The 15,111-nt window shown below is 39.9% G+C and overlaps 2 protein-coding genes across 2 annotated transcripts; both read left to right on the top strand.

Annotated features, from left to right (window-relative positions):
- Nucleotides 1-181: 181 nt before the first annotated feature.
- sgms2a (sphingomyelin synthase 2a) lies at nt 182-9,073 on the top strand. Its single transcript, XM_041035313.1, has 6 exons — nt 182-286; nt 4,713-5,216; nt 5,831-5,948; nt 6,428-6,581; nt 7,242-7,408; nt 8,169-9,073. The coding sequence occupies exons 2-6, from the start codon at nt 4,768-4,770 to the stop codon at nt 8,352-8,354; spliced, it is 1,074 nt and encodes a 357-aa protein (XP_040891247.1). The 5' UTR covers nt 182-286; nt 4,713-4,767; the 3' UTR covers nt 8,355-9,073.
- Nucleotides 9,074-10,097: 1,024 nt separating this feature from the next.
- Nucleotides 10,098-14,378, top strand: LOC121180147 (cytochrome P450 2U1). The gene is made up of 5 exons (XM_041035312.1): nt 10,098-10,681; nt 11,755-12,405; nt 12,872-13,033; nt 13,213-13,380; nt 13,507-14,378. Exons 1-5 carry the CDS (start codon nt 10,249-10,251, stop codon nt 13,686-13,688), a joined length of 1,596 nt encoding a protein of 531 aa, XP_040891246.1. The 5' UTR covers nt 10,098-10,248; the 3' UTR covers nt 13,689-14,378.
- Nucleotides 14,379-15,111: the final 733 nt, after the last annotated feature.

The raw sequence follows: 15,111 nt of genomic DNA, 5'->3' as shown, positions 1-15,111 counted from the left end.
GCAGAGCACCTACTTTAAATGAACAGAGTTACAGGGCGATGCTTGTGCTGATTACAGGACAGACTCTGAATTAAAGGGGATGCCAGGCAGGAGGTTGGATACAGAGGATGGATGAATCCGAGAGTGTGCGGGGCTTCGGGGAGGAGCGCTCCCTCAAAAGCCAGCGGCAGTGCCGTGTAATGTTGCAGTCCAGCCTGAGCAGAGCAACGACCAAACAGGGCGCAGCATCTGGTATTCAGCGGACTACAACTACAGGAAGACGCACTACGAGGCCCGAGCAAGGCAGGTAGGATGCTATAAACTGTGCAGCATGTAAATCTAAGTGCAGATCCCAATTTTCTCATCGGCATGTGTTGGGTTACACGTTTTTAATGCAGACTATTAATTGTGGCATTAATATGTGATCTTTAATAAGACGGTACAGCCGGACAGCATTTTTGTACTCCTGATGACAATCAACGGTTTTTTTTTTCAGTCTTGCTTACAAATACAGAGGTACCCTGTAGATACGAATTCTATCCGACACGTGTGTGTATATATATATATATATATATATCTTTACATTTTCATTTGTTGTTTCGGGATCATGTATTCGTATAAAATCGTGCAAAAAAAGTTTTATTCTGTTGATGATTGGGCATGAGCTGGAAGACTACGTGACACAGCATTTTATATGATCATTATATTATATTTATCAGTAAATTCAGGTGATAGAGCCTACGGGGAACAAGAGGCAAGGTGTCACATGTATGCAAATCAAAAACAATATCAGTAATATTTCTGAATTATATACACTCAGTAGACTATGGATGCTTCTGATGCAGACTTTACTTTAAGTCCATTTTAGTAATTCAGTTGTCAGTAACCACATTTAACAGCTTTGACTGAAAACACGAAGGTTTAATGACAGGACATGTAATGACCTGTTGCCCCACCCAGTAGCCTCATATGGAGCTTGGTGTTTAACACTGTATGTGGGGCCACTGTGCTACACCCCAAAAGTAAACTTCAAAACCGGCTTGGCCGCGCACATCCCATGTGACAGATTACCGCCCTGTAATATATGGGAGGCATGGGAGACACCCAGTCTTGAACCTGACATTACTTGCCAGTATCCACCCCACATGTGGTTATGGCACTCAGAAAAGTAGGGGTGGCTCCATGCACAGTCTGACCATTTTGGTTTGTATGCCATAAAATTGGTTCTCCTTTCAGAAAAAAAAAAAAAAAAACTAACAGCAAAATTTATTTGTTCTGTCAGCAAAGAATATGTATTTGTGTATTTTGATAAACAGCTTTGGGCCTAGAATGACTATTATACAGTAGTCATGGTATCCAGTAGAGGAAGTGAACACCACCGTGGTAAAACCAAAGGTTTCTCTCTATCATTCACATTATCATCATGACATGTTTACTGGTAAATGAACAAGCAAGATTATTTCTAATGCATAATGACTAACTGCACTAATGTTACTATGATGTTAACATCTTCTGTTACCCCAAGTATGCTACTCCTACTATCGTCATCCTACTACTTCAACTCCTGCTACTAATCAGTGGTAGAAAGTAAATTTACTGAAGGACTGTACCTAGGTACATACCTTACTGGCACTTTACTTATTTGCATTTCGTGCTACTTCTCCACTACATTTCACAGGCAAACACTAAACTTTTTACCCCGTTGCATTTAGCTGACAGCGACAAATACTTTGTAGATTAGATCAAGAGTTCAGGTAGATAACGATGATCTTAAATATTGTGATGCATAGTTATGGAGTAAACTCATTTACAGTATAAAGAATTTAAAAATAGCTCCGCCATAACCAGCTATAACAGAAACACTACTTAGACTTTAATACATCTATACCAACAATCTAGTAACATAAAATAATACTCAGGAGCCATTTTTTACTTGAGTTACTTAAAGTACATTTTACTCACAAATACTTTCTCAAAGGACAAAAAAATTATCTTTTTATCACAAAGCCATGAAGGAGGTCTTTCTATTTTTTATTATGGCGCTGCAAACGTAGCATGCAGAGTGCCAAACTGCTTGTGTCCAATACTTCTACCACATCCTCCTCAGTGAGACTTCTGAATTATACATTTAACATTTTGAGTGTCTGTTACTGAAATGAAACTAAACTAAACTAAAACCTAAGCTCTAAGTAAGTACTGTTAAACATGCAGTTTCAAAGCTGGATTTATAGCAAGTACATTTTATAGCACATAGTCAACTCCTCTCTGTAGTGTCACCAGCTTCCAGAGGGCTGGGCCACCTCTGGCATGATTTATTTTAAACACTCCCTTTGATGAAGACAATCCACATGATGTGAAGAAGAAAATGAGTGGACAGCAATAGTAGCATGTTATTATGAAGGCCCCAAAATGGAGTCACAGCCCTTTCTCCCCTTGAGTAAAATACAGCCTTGAAGGCAACTGGGTGGCTTCTCTTGAAATAGCCTGGGCAAGTGGAGGCAGCCAAGTTATCCATTACGGCCTGTGACCATGTGGAATAGCTTTTTCTGCCAGTTTTCCATCACCACCCATCCCTTCAGAGCGCTGTGTGCTCCGGCTGGTGGGAAAACACTGTGTACTGTACACTAGGGAGGAGGGGACCGGTGGAAAACTAGTCTAATGGAGACACTTTGCTGACCTCCCATGTACAGTACACATAGAGCAGTCTCACAGTGAACACTGGAAAATAAATATCTCCTATCTTCTTTGCACTGAAAGTCACACTGATACAAGACAGAAACATGAAAATACAGAACATGAAGACTCTGGTTGTAGGTTTTCTAAAAGACAAATCCAACCCAACACAGAATTAATATTGTACCTCTCCAAAAAGTTTGGACAGCAATGTCAATATTTACAGCTACGTTCTCCATAAGCCAAAAATCATAGCATCAAGACTCAAAGGGACCATCCTGTTGGCTTAAAATGTCTGTTCCTGCTTATTTTAAGCTAATATGGTGGGGAAGGCAATGACAACAATGTCATAGGAGTGACAGATAAGAAGAAAATGCTCATAACAGTTTTTGGAAGGCAATGGTTAACAATTTGTTTTGTTGTTTAGGACTTGTTTGACATATTTAGATGCATTTATACCAATAAAGGGGCTGCATTTGAACGGGCTTCGGGGCTGTGTATCAAAAAGTGTCCAAATATCCCAATTTAATTGCCAATGGCGCTGTCATAGTGTCCCATTATTCACAGTCTATGGAGCAGCAGCAGGATGCATCTCTAGATGTCATTTTCACCACAGTCTGTCTCCCTGCTCTTCATCTTAAGTACAGACTTGCTCAGATTTTTCAAGTTTAAACAGGGCTGTTCAGTATTAGAAAAGTTAAAAAAAAAAAAATTGAATTATGTTTTATTTGAAAAACCAAAAGGACACATTCACCAGCTCTCACTGTCATATGGTAAATGCTATATGCTATACTACTATGCTATACTACACCAGCAACAGCAGCGACCTCTACTTAAATGTAAACATATAGGATCACAACATGCACAGAGATGCAACACAATCTCAGTAGTACCATAAGGGGTATGGCATTGTAATTAGCTTATATTGTTTGTCTGCTGTTGTTGATCTTATTTTCCATCTTGGTCAGTATTAATATGCCTTATGACCACTTAAAGTCTGTCAGACTGTGTGCTCTGTAGCCATTCATCAGATGACAGATAGCAGGCTAAATCTGGTGTGGGTTAGTCAGGGGGCATTCTACTGTAAGCCTTTCTGCACTGTAATAATATTTTTTTCCAAAAATTGATTCTGAGGCAACTGATGCTTTCAGCAGCTCTCTTGTATCCAGCCACACTCTATTTCTATCCCTTCTGTCGTCCGAGTGCCAGGTTTTCCTCCAAGTAAACATACCATTCTGTATGTATCCCAGATGACATTTATTGTGATGCATTTCAGGGCTGATAGCAACATCCTCAAATCCATTAATGGAGCTGCTAAAAGCCTTTTAGATGTGAAAGAATGAAAAAGGTTATCGCTATAGTGCTCTCTCAAGTCATTAACTATAAAGAGATCAACAACAAACAAGTTTTAGATCATCTCCAACTTTGTCTTCTAATTCTGCACCTCTGATCCTCCATCCATTGTTTTTTTAATTTTCATTTTGTTATATTTTAGTGTAGTTTAGTTTTGTTTACAGAATAATCTCACCACAAGGTCCATTTAGTAGCTGTTCTGAAGCTTTCGATCATATCACAGGATCTTCTTCGGGACATGGAGTTCTCTTAGTTGTCTTGGACTTTTAAGCCACCACAGACTTTGGAAGGCCCAAAATAAGAGTCTGACTAAACATCCAAACAGAAAACTGTCTGGAGTGGTTCTGGTGAATGTTCAGGGAAAGGAAAATATAACTCACTGTGTTAACTCATACAACCACATCTAGAATAGCTGGCTGTTATTACCCCCAAAATAGCTTTTCAGTCTAAAATGGACATTTCAGCCTGTGGAATCAAGGATTTTGGATCAATAAAAGCCTTATCTCTTACTTTGCTAATCCCAAGGATAAGGAAGAGTAGGAACAAAAGTAAACCTGCGGTCATCTTCTCCCTGTTTCTCACCATGATGTTTTGGTGCTGTTAATGCTTTTGTACTTTTCTATCTTATGCAAATGGAAACAGTGTGCTTGTACTTTCCAAACTAAAGATTTTGTCAGTTTTTAACCTTTTCTTTTCTCTCATGGCAGCTAAAAAGCCTCAACCCAGTGGAGCAGTGTCTGTGGATGGACAGCGCAGGCACTCATGGCATCACAGGAGCTAGTGGATGCGAGGGACTCTGCCACTGATAATCTGAACCCAGAAATGGAGAGTGGTGCTGTGCCCAGCAGCGCTAAAACTTGTCCTGTCCACACTCCTGGCGGGGAGGATACAAAGAGGGGCTTTCGGAAAGGCATAGGGAGGCATAATGACTATGTGAAGATCTCTGTGCCAGAGTCCAAGGTCAGTCGTCTGCCCATGGAGTGGTGGAAGACAGTGATCGCCTTCTTTTATGCTGGCTTCAACTTGGTCCTGACCACAGTCGTCATCACTGTAGTCCACGAGAGAGTCCCACCCAAAGAAAGCAGCCCACCTCTTCCTGATAAGTTTTTTGACTATATTGACAGGGTTAAATGGGCATTTACAGTGACAGAGATCAATGGCATGGTGCTGCTGGCTATTTGGATGATCCAGTTATTCTTCTTCAGATACAAGTAAGAACCTTTGGTACTATGTTGTATATAAAGTGTTTTTTTTTTTTTTCAATTTAAATATCAAGTATAGTGATTTTCTGTATTTTTTGTGGAATTCGTTCACAATTAGAAAAATACAGAAGGAAAGCACCTTGCACTCAAACAAGTTGAGAAAATCACTGCAGAAAAATTCTGTAGATTTTCCTTTTTAAATTGCATGATGAAATAGTTAACTGTTTTTTGCTTAAGTCCACTAACTTGTCTCTGCACGTCTCCTCCCATAACTCAGGAATTGCTTCATACTTCTACTGTGCAGTTTTCCCTGTTTGACTGTGCAACATGAGTAGTTTAGAAAGCCATCTTCACTCTTTGGAACCAACACCAAAAACCAGACCCCCAAAGTTGAGGTTTTAATGTAGCCAGCTAAAAAAAATGGTTCATTAATCTTTTGACATCCATTCTTCCACATTTAGCCATTTTCCTGTGGGAATAAAGATACAGAAACAAAAATCAGACACTAAAATAGGCTTAGCAATGCAAGCAAAATCACCAATAACATTTGACATTGTCTGGTTAATAAAACCATAATATTTCTGCACTTGCTTGATTATGGCTCTCACATTATCCATTTGCAGGTCAATAGCAAGCAGGCGGTTCTTCTTCCTCATTGGCACCCTGTACTTGTACCGCTGTGTCACTATGTACATCACCACCCTGCCTGTACCTGGCATGCATATGACTTGTGCTCCTAAGGTGAGTTTAGGTTTAGTAGTTGTTTTGTCCCGAAGAATCTGATATTTTTAATATGTTGACGGTATGAAAGCTTTTTCCTACTTGTTAGAAGTGAGTTATCATTAGTAAATCAGGTGCAAAAGATTTGTCCATGTCTTGTTCATGATACTCTTAAACTATCTTTATTTCACTTCCTTCAACTCGTCTTCTGCTGGTTTGATCTCTTGCCAGTTAGATGAGAAGATTGATACCACTGTGATGTCTGTATGGCAAATGTGAAGCTACAGCCAGCAGCCGGATAGCTTAGCTTAGCACAAAGACTAGAAATAGGTGGAAACAGCTAGCCTGGCCCCAGATAACAAAATCTGCCTACCAGCACTCCGGAACATTATCTGGTGCAAATGAAAATAATCATTAGTTGCAGTAATGCAGTTATGTTACTGCTGATCCAGTGTTTATCGGTTTCTCCCTCTTGACATCCACTTTCTGGTTTCCATCAGCTATACGGAGACTCTCAGGCAAAAATCCAGCGAATTCTGCGGCTGATTTCTGGTGGAGGTCTTTCCATTACAAACTCCCATCTCTTGTGCGGAGACTTCCTCTACAGTGGACACACTGTGATGCTCACCCTCACTTACCTGTTCATCAAAGAGTGTAAGTACTCAAAGCAGCACTTCATTTTGTTTGCCTGTAAGGAATAACTTATTAGAATTTTCCATGAATAAAATATGAATGATGTCTGTTTCCATTTTTGTCCTTTATGTTCCACACTATTTTATTGTAAGCTACACTTGGCCCCTCTGGGCACTAATAGGATCCGAATAATAAATGCGTTGCCACTGTTAGATTTTTTTTGTGAAGCATTTTATTGCTGAAAACATACTCAGTTACCTGCTTATTAGACATGCCTAACCCAAGCTGTCTTGTACAACAGTCCCGCAGTAAACTGTACCTTCATGAAGGTTGTAATGTTCAGTTTTAATTGTAAACTGTTTTACAGAGGTGCTGATTCAACTTTGTGGTTATTTTGAAGACTGTAGTTTCAGGTGCTGTTAAATTATGTTATATAGAGGGGTGTCTTCTTTATTTTGTCCATCTCACTCACATCAATAAGGCTAGCCTTGTTTGTCTGGAACTCTGCAGCTGTAGCCTTGTTTGTCTGTGTGTTGCAGGAAATCCTTCTGTTCTCAACACGTCACTGAAACGTTACATTCTACCACTGACAGTGGAGACATAGAAGAACAAACCACAAATAGATTGTTGTCGTGAATATTGCAAACACTCTTCTCTTTTCGTCCCTCTCTCTCTCTCCAGACTCGCCGCGGTCGTTTTGGTGGTACCATCTGATGTGTTGGCTGCTGAGTGCCGTGGGCGTGGTGTGCATCTTGGTGGCACATGAGCACTACAGTGTGGATGTGGTTGTGGCCTATTTTATCACCTCCCGTCTGTTCTGGTGGTACCACACCATGGCCAATTTACAGGTCTGAACAAAGAGCTGAATGTTGGGTGGCTGTTTGTGTGTGCATTGGAGTCAAATAGAGTAAATGAGAGCTTTCATAGCTGAAGGCTTCCCTCTCATTGGACCTTGTTACACATGCATCATTATGCATGGAGAGATTTACTGTGTGTTTGGTGACACGTGGCTCTATTTTGTTCAGGGAGTTTACCTCAAGTGTACCAGCTAAGTTACATGCCAACGCAAGAAATTATTACTGTTTATGTTTAAAGGAAACTGTCTCCATGTTACATGTTATTATAAACTTACAGTAAGTTCACATATTTTTAGACTGCGTCAGAATTGCCCTGGTGTCATTGCCTGAAAGTCAGCACACCTTCAAAATGCTGAATCACTCCCTCTACTGGTCAAACTGTAAGCACACGGTTGATTTGTGGTGGAATCACTGCTCTCTTTTCTTTCGCCTTATATTAAAACATTAATGGTAAACAGGCTTAAAACATTCACCACATGTTCGGCCACTATTCCAGTACAATCATAATGTTGTTTTTCAGCCTCTGGCTAGTCTATGAAAATTAATTTAACTATTTATAAATCATATTTTGTTTATGGGGAGTATCTTTAAAAAATATGTTTAAAGTTTGTAAGTTTGTCCTAAAACAATGGTATGGTGTCCATATGCTCACATGTGGAATCAGTCCTCCTGTTCAAACTGACCAATGTGAGTTCATTTTTTTATTGTCACTATATTATTTTAAAAGATAACTTTTTTTTTTTTTTGACAGACTCTGAAATGCTCACCCAACAACTACCTCACCAACACCTGGTGGAATCCACTGTTTAACTTCCTGGAGAGAAACGTCCAAACCTCTGTGCCATGCTCATACAGCTGGCCCATCACCTGGCCTCCTGCCTGCCTTAAGAACCCCTGCAAGAAATACTCCATGGTACAAAGCACACGAGAGGAGTGACATGACCCTGATTCCCAGGCAGTGTTGCCTAATAATCCACTAAAGTGGCATTCATTCCTTCAGTCTTGTCTACTGGACAGGAACATAATGGTACCAAATGCATAGTTATGAAAGAAACAAAAATGTGCCTATAGGGATAATCATTCTGTCTGTGTGTTCTTTGCCACTGTAATTTATTTGTGAGATGAAGTTTTCAGTGTTTTTGTAAATGATTCTCGTATCAGCTCCTGGTGGATTTCAAACATGAACGGACAGTTTGTTGCAACTGATTTGAAGGTTTGTTGCAGTATTTGCAAGACTTTGATTTTAGATCTACTACCATTGCTCTTTCATACTGTATGTACTGATGGGGTTTACCTCAATATATTAGTGTGCTCAAGTCACAAGGTGCCTTAGTGTGTTAAATGTCAGTAGGTGTACCAAAACATTATGATTCTTGGTGTTTGTTTTTGTGTACTTTTTTTTTCTATGACTATCATTATTATTATTATTTCTATTCATTTTAGTAGCCTTGAGTGTGTATATCCTAGCTGTAATCTCAGAATTGTACTATTGTATTAAAAATAACCCTGCTAAGGCTTCATTGTATTTTCTGATTTAATGAAATAATCATTATGCTGTATACCACAACTACAAGATTTTAATGCATCTCTTCAACAATGCAGATTTTCTATTTGTCACAAGTTACAAGAGATATATGTTTTCTAAAATAATTCTTATAAATAAAATCTAGTATTAAAATGACACTCTCCACATGTAAGAAAGTAATGCATAGGGCTGTATAGCTCTGCATTTGTAAAAATCTGTTGCTACATTTCAACTTAATGTTTAATATGGTCTCTTCAGTTCTTAAAGTTTTCATGTTGTCTGTATAAATATGCCAGTTTTAATGTAATTTGAAGTTGCAACATGTAGATAAAGTTTATAAGAAAAAGAAATATTCAGGAGTGTCTCTAAGCTCCTAATTTCACTTAATTCAAGACAGTGGTCAAGTAATGAACCAAAAGCAAGATAATAGCTATTTGACTAGTCAGTTTACTATTTGCCATTAATCCCTTTTGAGCTCTGTGTATTGAAATAATTACACAACACTGATACTGTTGTCAGGGACAGTAAAGTATAACTATATTTATCTAATTAGACTGCTTTAAATGTAACATGAAATCTAACTTTATGGTGGCCCTTCACCAAGAGGCACCTGAGCCCTTTTTAATTTGACCCCCGGAAGTCCATCATTCATTTTTACCGTGAGTGGGCCTTTTAGTCTTCCCAGCTTTTATGGGTACTGTCCCATGCAACTCATCAGGCGTTTTGCCTACCCCTGCACATTGTATGGGTTTATTATTATTTGTACTTGTTTTAAAAATGTATGTGTGAATAAATTGAGTAAAACTAATAAAAAACATTAATAAACCATGAAAAAGACTAATTAAGTAAAATAAGTTAAATTTGGCCAAAAAATACTTAAAAATAAATAAATAAATACATCATGTACACTTCTTTTCTCCCAGTTTTTAAAATGTATGTATATATTTCCTCACTTACCTTAGGACCCCCACTGCTACGCTAGCAAACGGCAAACGCTGGTGTAGCCTGTAAGACAGAAATCAGGGCTAAGTAAACCTAATTTTAGGTCACTGTCAAGGCGCACCAATCACAGCAGGGTACAGCTCTGTCAGCCAATAGGAAGCCAGTAACGGTACAACGTTGGCACTCGCTTGTTTCACAACAACACAGGAAAAGACTGAGCAGGTTTGTTAAAGAGCAGTGTTGTCGCGCTGGCACATTAGTAGTGATACTACAGAGGTGATAGTACAAGGACTTCATGAGTATGGGGTTAGAAAATGGGGAAGTATTGTTAGCCCAGTGAATTCAGTTTATTTCAACTCTCACCATGTTTCCGCTGTCATCGCTGGAGCATGTCAGCAGCTCGGTGCTGTCACATGTAAACATTTCAGCTGTGATAGTATTCCTGCTGGTGTATTATTTAGTTCGTTTTTATCAGAAACAACGGGACCTCTCAAATATCCCTCCAGGTCCGAAACCATGGCCAGTTGTCGGCAACTTCGGCGGCTTTCTCATCCCTTCTTTCATCAAGACGAGCTTTGGGCAGCTCGCCGAAAGCACCGACTCTATGAAAAGCATTATGTTTACTTTAACGGACCAAGCCAACGTTTATGGTAACGTGTACAGTCTTTTTGTTGGGAGTCAGCTGATAGTTGTGCTTAATGGCTACGAAGTGGTCAAGGATGCTCTCTCGAACCATCCCGAGGTGTTCTCCGACAGACCGGATGTCCCTTCTGTCACCATCTTGACTAAACGCAAAGGTAAATAAGTGTTGTGATTAAAGAGGCCTTTAATTATTAATTTATTAATTATACTTCCAAACCTAATTGCATGGCATCCAAAAAACAGACATTCCCATGGAGCATGTACATTGAAAGAGTTCTTGGTTGCTGTAATTTCCTGGCTGCAAAGAAATTCTTTCCTAAAGCAATTTCAAATCCATAGTCCTCGTTCTGTGTATAAATACTTTTTAAATTCAGCTGAATCTAAAGTGAGACTTTCACCTAATATGAAACAATTACAGCAAACAAAAACAGTTTCACTGCACAAACGGGCATGTGACTGTTGTCTTAAGGAATTTTGAAATGTTGCTCTTTTGAATTTTGTGGAACTGTACATTATGGTTTTTCCTCATGTGAACATCCCGGTGGTTGTTGCTGTGTAATGTCTTGTAAGCCCACAGTTTTTGTTGTGCTTTTGCACATATTCCCAAATGACCACAAACTAGTTGCCACACAGTGAATCTGGAGAATTTGGGGCACCTTAGGGTCTGGGGACCCAGGGCAGGTGTTGGCCTGTTGGTAATCCAGTCTAGAGTATAACCCAAAACAGTTGGACAGCACCACAAATCAACAAATCAACACCTCAACATTTCAACCTTTGCCAGTGTAGGATTTATTGCAGGGCTGCTGAATCTATCCCCATTAGTTTTATAGTTGTGTAATATACTGCTGACTTCAGTGTACACAGTTCAGTACTCATCAGTATAGCTTCAGCTTATTGGCAGGCTTGATTCACCGCCCTAAATCCTAAAACTGGGCTATGCAGTAAACAGGTTGAGCAATAGCAAAATAAAATACACTTTATATTACAGGTTTCAAAGTCTCCATGTCATATCAGCCAAAGATAATACTGATAGGACAAATTAAGTCCACCTCCCACTGTAAGGCCTTCAATATCAAATACAGGGTTCATGGAGGAGTTTTAGTCAAAAACAACACAACTTTAACTGTGTATTTATGGGAATGTTTGCCGGTCCATAGGTCATCAAATCCAGCTTTGTTGTTTGTTTGGAGGCATAACTCACCCCTTTTCTGGTTTAATTAAACTTTAGGAATAGTCTTTGCACCTTATGGGCCAATATGGAGGAAGCAACGCAAGTTCTGCCACACTATACTCCGAAACTTTGGCCTGGGGAAGCTGAGCTTTGAGCCGTGTATCCTGCAAGGCCTGGCTACCGTCAAAACAGAGCTGCTGCGGCTGAATGAAGAGTGTGGTGGCTCCGGTGTGAACCTGGCCCCGCTGATCAGAAACACCGTGTCAAACGTCATCTGCTCAATGATCCTGGGTCAGCGCTTCCATCACACAGACCACGAGTTCCACACCTTGCTGGGCCTGATGGACCGTGGGCTGGAGATCTGTGTGAACAGCCCTGCAATCCTCATCAACATGTGTTCACTGCTCTACTATTTGCCTTTCGGGGTCTTCAAGGAGCTGAGGCGGGTGGAAAGAGACATCACAGTGTTTCTGAAGAGGATCATTGCAAAACACCGGGAAACATTAGATCCTGAAAACCCAAGGGATCTTGTAGACATGTACTTGATGGAGATGTTGGCCCAGCAAGCTGCTGGAGAGGAGGACAGCAGCTTCACAGAGGATTATCTCTTTTATATAGTAGGAGATCTCTTCATTGCTGGCACTGACACTACCACTAATTCAGTTTTGTGGACTCTGCTCTACATGGTCTTATACCCTGATATCCAAGGTAAAAGTAGCAACAGTCCATTCAATAATCCATCCTTTGCTACACTGAATGCTTATAGAGCTCAGTAAAATATAATGATGGGTGAAATATATGTAGCAGAACCAAAAGGGAAATGTTTTTAAGCTTATATGAACCACAGACCTTGTTTTCTACATCAATAGAAAACACAGTTTGGGGAAAACAGGAACTGGAAAGCTAATGTGGGAACCCATGGCTTATTTTTGGACATCAAAATGTCTAGCACGCTCAGGCATTTAACCACTTCTCCAACACAGCCAAATTGATTAGCACATCAAAACACATCATTTACTTCTACTGCATTTTAAAACTTTGAAATAGCTGTGATTGACCTAAAAAATGAAATGCGAAATCTCACTTCCTTTTTGCTGATTTGTTAAGATTAGGACTTTGTTAATCGTGCAGGAATGTGCTTAATGTTGCTTTCCGTCTCCTGTTTTGATTTTAGACAAGGTCCAGGCAGAGATTGATGAAGTGGTGGGCAGACAACGGGTCCCATCTCTGACGGATAGGGGAAGTTTGCCATTTACTGAAGCCACAATCATGGAGGTGCAGAGATTAACAGTAGTGGTTCCTCTGAGTATTCCACACATGGCCTCCAAGACAACAGGTGAATTTAAACAAGACGTATGAACCCTCATTTTTCACCAAATCCTTTGTTAATGCTCAACCAGTCAGATCTCTGAGTCTCAGACAATATTGTCACTCTGAGTTAATAAAGATTTCTCCTGATTTCGGATTCACTGAGGTGATGGTATTGTAATGTGTTTTTTTTTTTTCCTCTTTCAGAGTTCAGAGGCTACACTATTCCCAAAGGAACAGTTATTTTAGCCAATCTGTGGTCTGTCCATAGAGATCCAACTCTGTGGGATGACCCAGACAGTTTCATTCCGTCACGCTTCTTGGATGATGAGGGAAACTTGCTCAGGAAAGAGTATTTCATACCATTCGGGATTGGTATGTCAGTCGTTACTCATATTGGCTAAACAATTGAAACGCTGATTGTTAAATTCATTATACTACTATGGTGTGTGTGTGTGTGTATATACCAGGACGTGATGATTTATCCCATGTATCCCTCAGGTCGCAGGGTGTGCATGGGTGAACAGCTGGCAAAGATGGAGCTCTTCCTGACAGTCACCAGCTTACTGCAGGCCTTCAAATTCAGACTCCCAGAGGGAACGCCTCCTCCTACCCTGCACGGACGCTTCGGCCTGACTCTGGCACCCTGCCCGTACAGTGTGTGTGTGAGTCCTCGTAGTTGAAACAGCGGAAGACCTTTGGTTTGGACAGATTTTCTGTAAACAGGATGCTCTGATGCCAAGAACCTTGAAAAAAAAAGGCCAGAGATGGGGGTAAAGGAGAGACAGTTTAATGTTTGGAAAGTATGAATATATATTTTTTGACCTGAGTGAGGCTGCTCTGTATATGTCACTATCATTTCATTTCCTTTTAATTTATCAGTTATTTTCCTGATTATTTTTCAAGCAAGAATGTCATCCATAATATCTCAAAAGTAATGGCATGTATCCATCAGAAAAGACCACAGTCTAACATGATGTCTTCTACTAAGTATTGCAATCACAATGATATAATCAAGGACAGTCGCAAATTCTCTCAGTGAAGAAGCTGGAGCTAGCAGATGTTTTGTGTATTAATAAACCTAGATCTAATAGAAAGTAAGGTCTATTATCATAATTCTGAAATTAATTATTTGTTAATCAGCTAATTGATTAATAAGGTCAGTGTTATATGCCAGATGTCTTTAATTCTGAAAGAAACCAGCTGAAGATCTGTATTGATATTGGCTCTCTAACACTGTCCACTTGCAGCCCTGTTTGTATCATGTTTTATATGCTGCATGTCCTTCTCCTCCTCTCCTCCATTCCCAGCTGTCCTGTCTTCCTCCTTTTCCTCCTTTCACCCAGCCTGGCCATCGGCAGGAGGGTCCCCCATATGAGCCAGGTTCTGCTCAAGGTTTCTTCCTGTTAAAAGGAAGAGTTTTTTCTTGTCACTGTCGCCTTAAGTGCCTGCTCTGGGGTCAGACTCTGGGTCTCTGTTAAGCGCTTTGAGACAATTTTGATTGTGGAAGGTGCTACATAAATAAAATTGAATTGGATTGAAAATTGAATATTCATAGAACTCACCGCACGCACTCTGGGGTCCAGAAGTCTGAGACCACATTGAATATTTTCACAGAAGCCCAGAAATAATCAGAAAGTTTGAGAATTCAGAAACATTTAAAAACACAAGAAGTTATAACATGCAAAGTGAAGAACGTTTTAAGATTCTGCTCTTTAAAAGGCCAGCAATCAAATTAAAGCAACTTTGGGGCATTGACCAACTTAACTCCTTTGCACAAAAGGTCAGATTTCCTTGAGCTGTATCCCTTCTAATTGAAGCCGGCATTCAAATGACACTCAGGTGGATTTGATCTACTCATCAGAGGCTCGTTCAAGTAACAGCTTGCAGCCAGTGTTCACCTGTTAAGGCTGTGCCTCAGGTTTCCAGCAGATCAGTACTTACTAAGTAGCATAATGGTGGTAGGGAAACTGGCATCAGAACTAAATTAAAAGTGTCAGAAGTCAAATTGTTATTCTAAGCAAAGAGGGGCTTTCTCAGTCTCAAATCATAACTACACTAAAGGTTGTTGTTTTTTGTCTTTATGTTTTTAAGATGTGATTATTT

The sequence above is a fragment of the Toxotes jaculatrix genome, chromosome 4, assembly GCF_017976425.1.
Source record: "Toxotes jaculatrix isolate fToxJac2 chromosome 4, fToxJac2.pri, whole genome shotgun sequence".
Classification (NCBI taxonomy): domain Eukaryota; kingdom Metazoa; phylum Chordata; class Actinopteri; family Toxotidae; genus Toxotes; species Toxotes jaculatrix.
Note: the sequence above shows the minus strand (reverse complement) of the source record. Positions and strands in the feature narration are given on the sequence as shown.

Coding starts and splice junctions, on each gene's coding strand:
- sgms2a (XM_041035313.1), top strand. CDS start 4,768: ATGGCATCACAGGAGCTAGTGGATGCGAGGGACTCTGCCACTGATAAT. Junction 5,217..5,830: donor TTATTCTTCTTCAGATACAA/GTAAGAACCTTT, acceptor ATCCATTTGCAG/GTCAATAGCAAGCAGGCGGT. Junction 5,949..6,427: donor ATATGACTTGTGCTCCTAAG/GTGAGTTTAGGT, acceptor GGTTTCCATCAG/CTATACGGAGACTCTCAGGC.
- LOC121180147 (XM_041035312.1), top strand. CDS start 10,249: ATGTTTCCGCTGTCATCGCTGGAGCATGTCAGCAGCTCGGTGCTGTCA. Junction 13,034..13,212: donor CATGGCCTCCAAGACAACAG/GTGAATTTAAAC, acceptor TTCCTCTTTCAG/AGTTCAGAGGCTACACTATT. Junction 13,381..13,506: donor TTTCATACCATTCGGGATTG/GTATGTCAGTCG, acceptor TGTATCCCTCAG/GTCGCAGGGTGTGCATGGGT.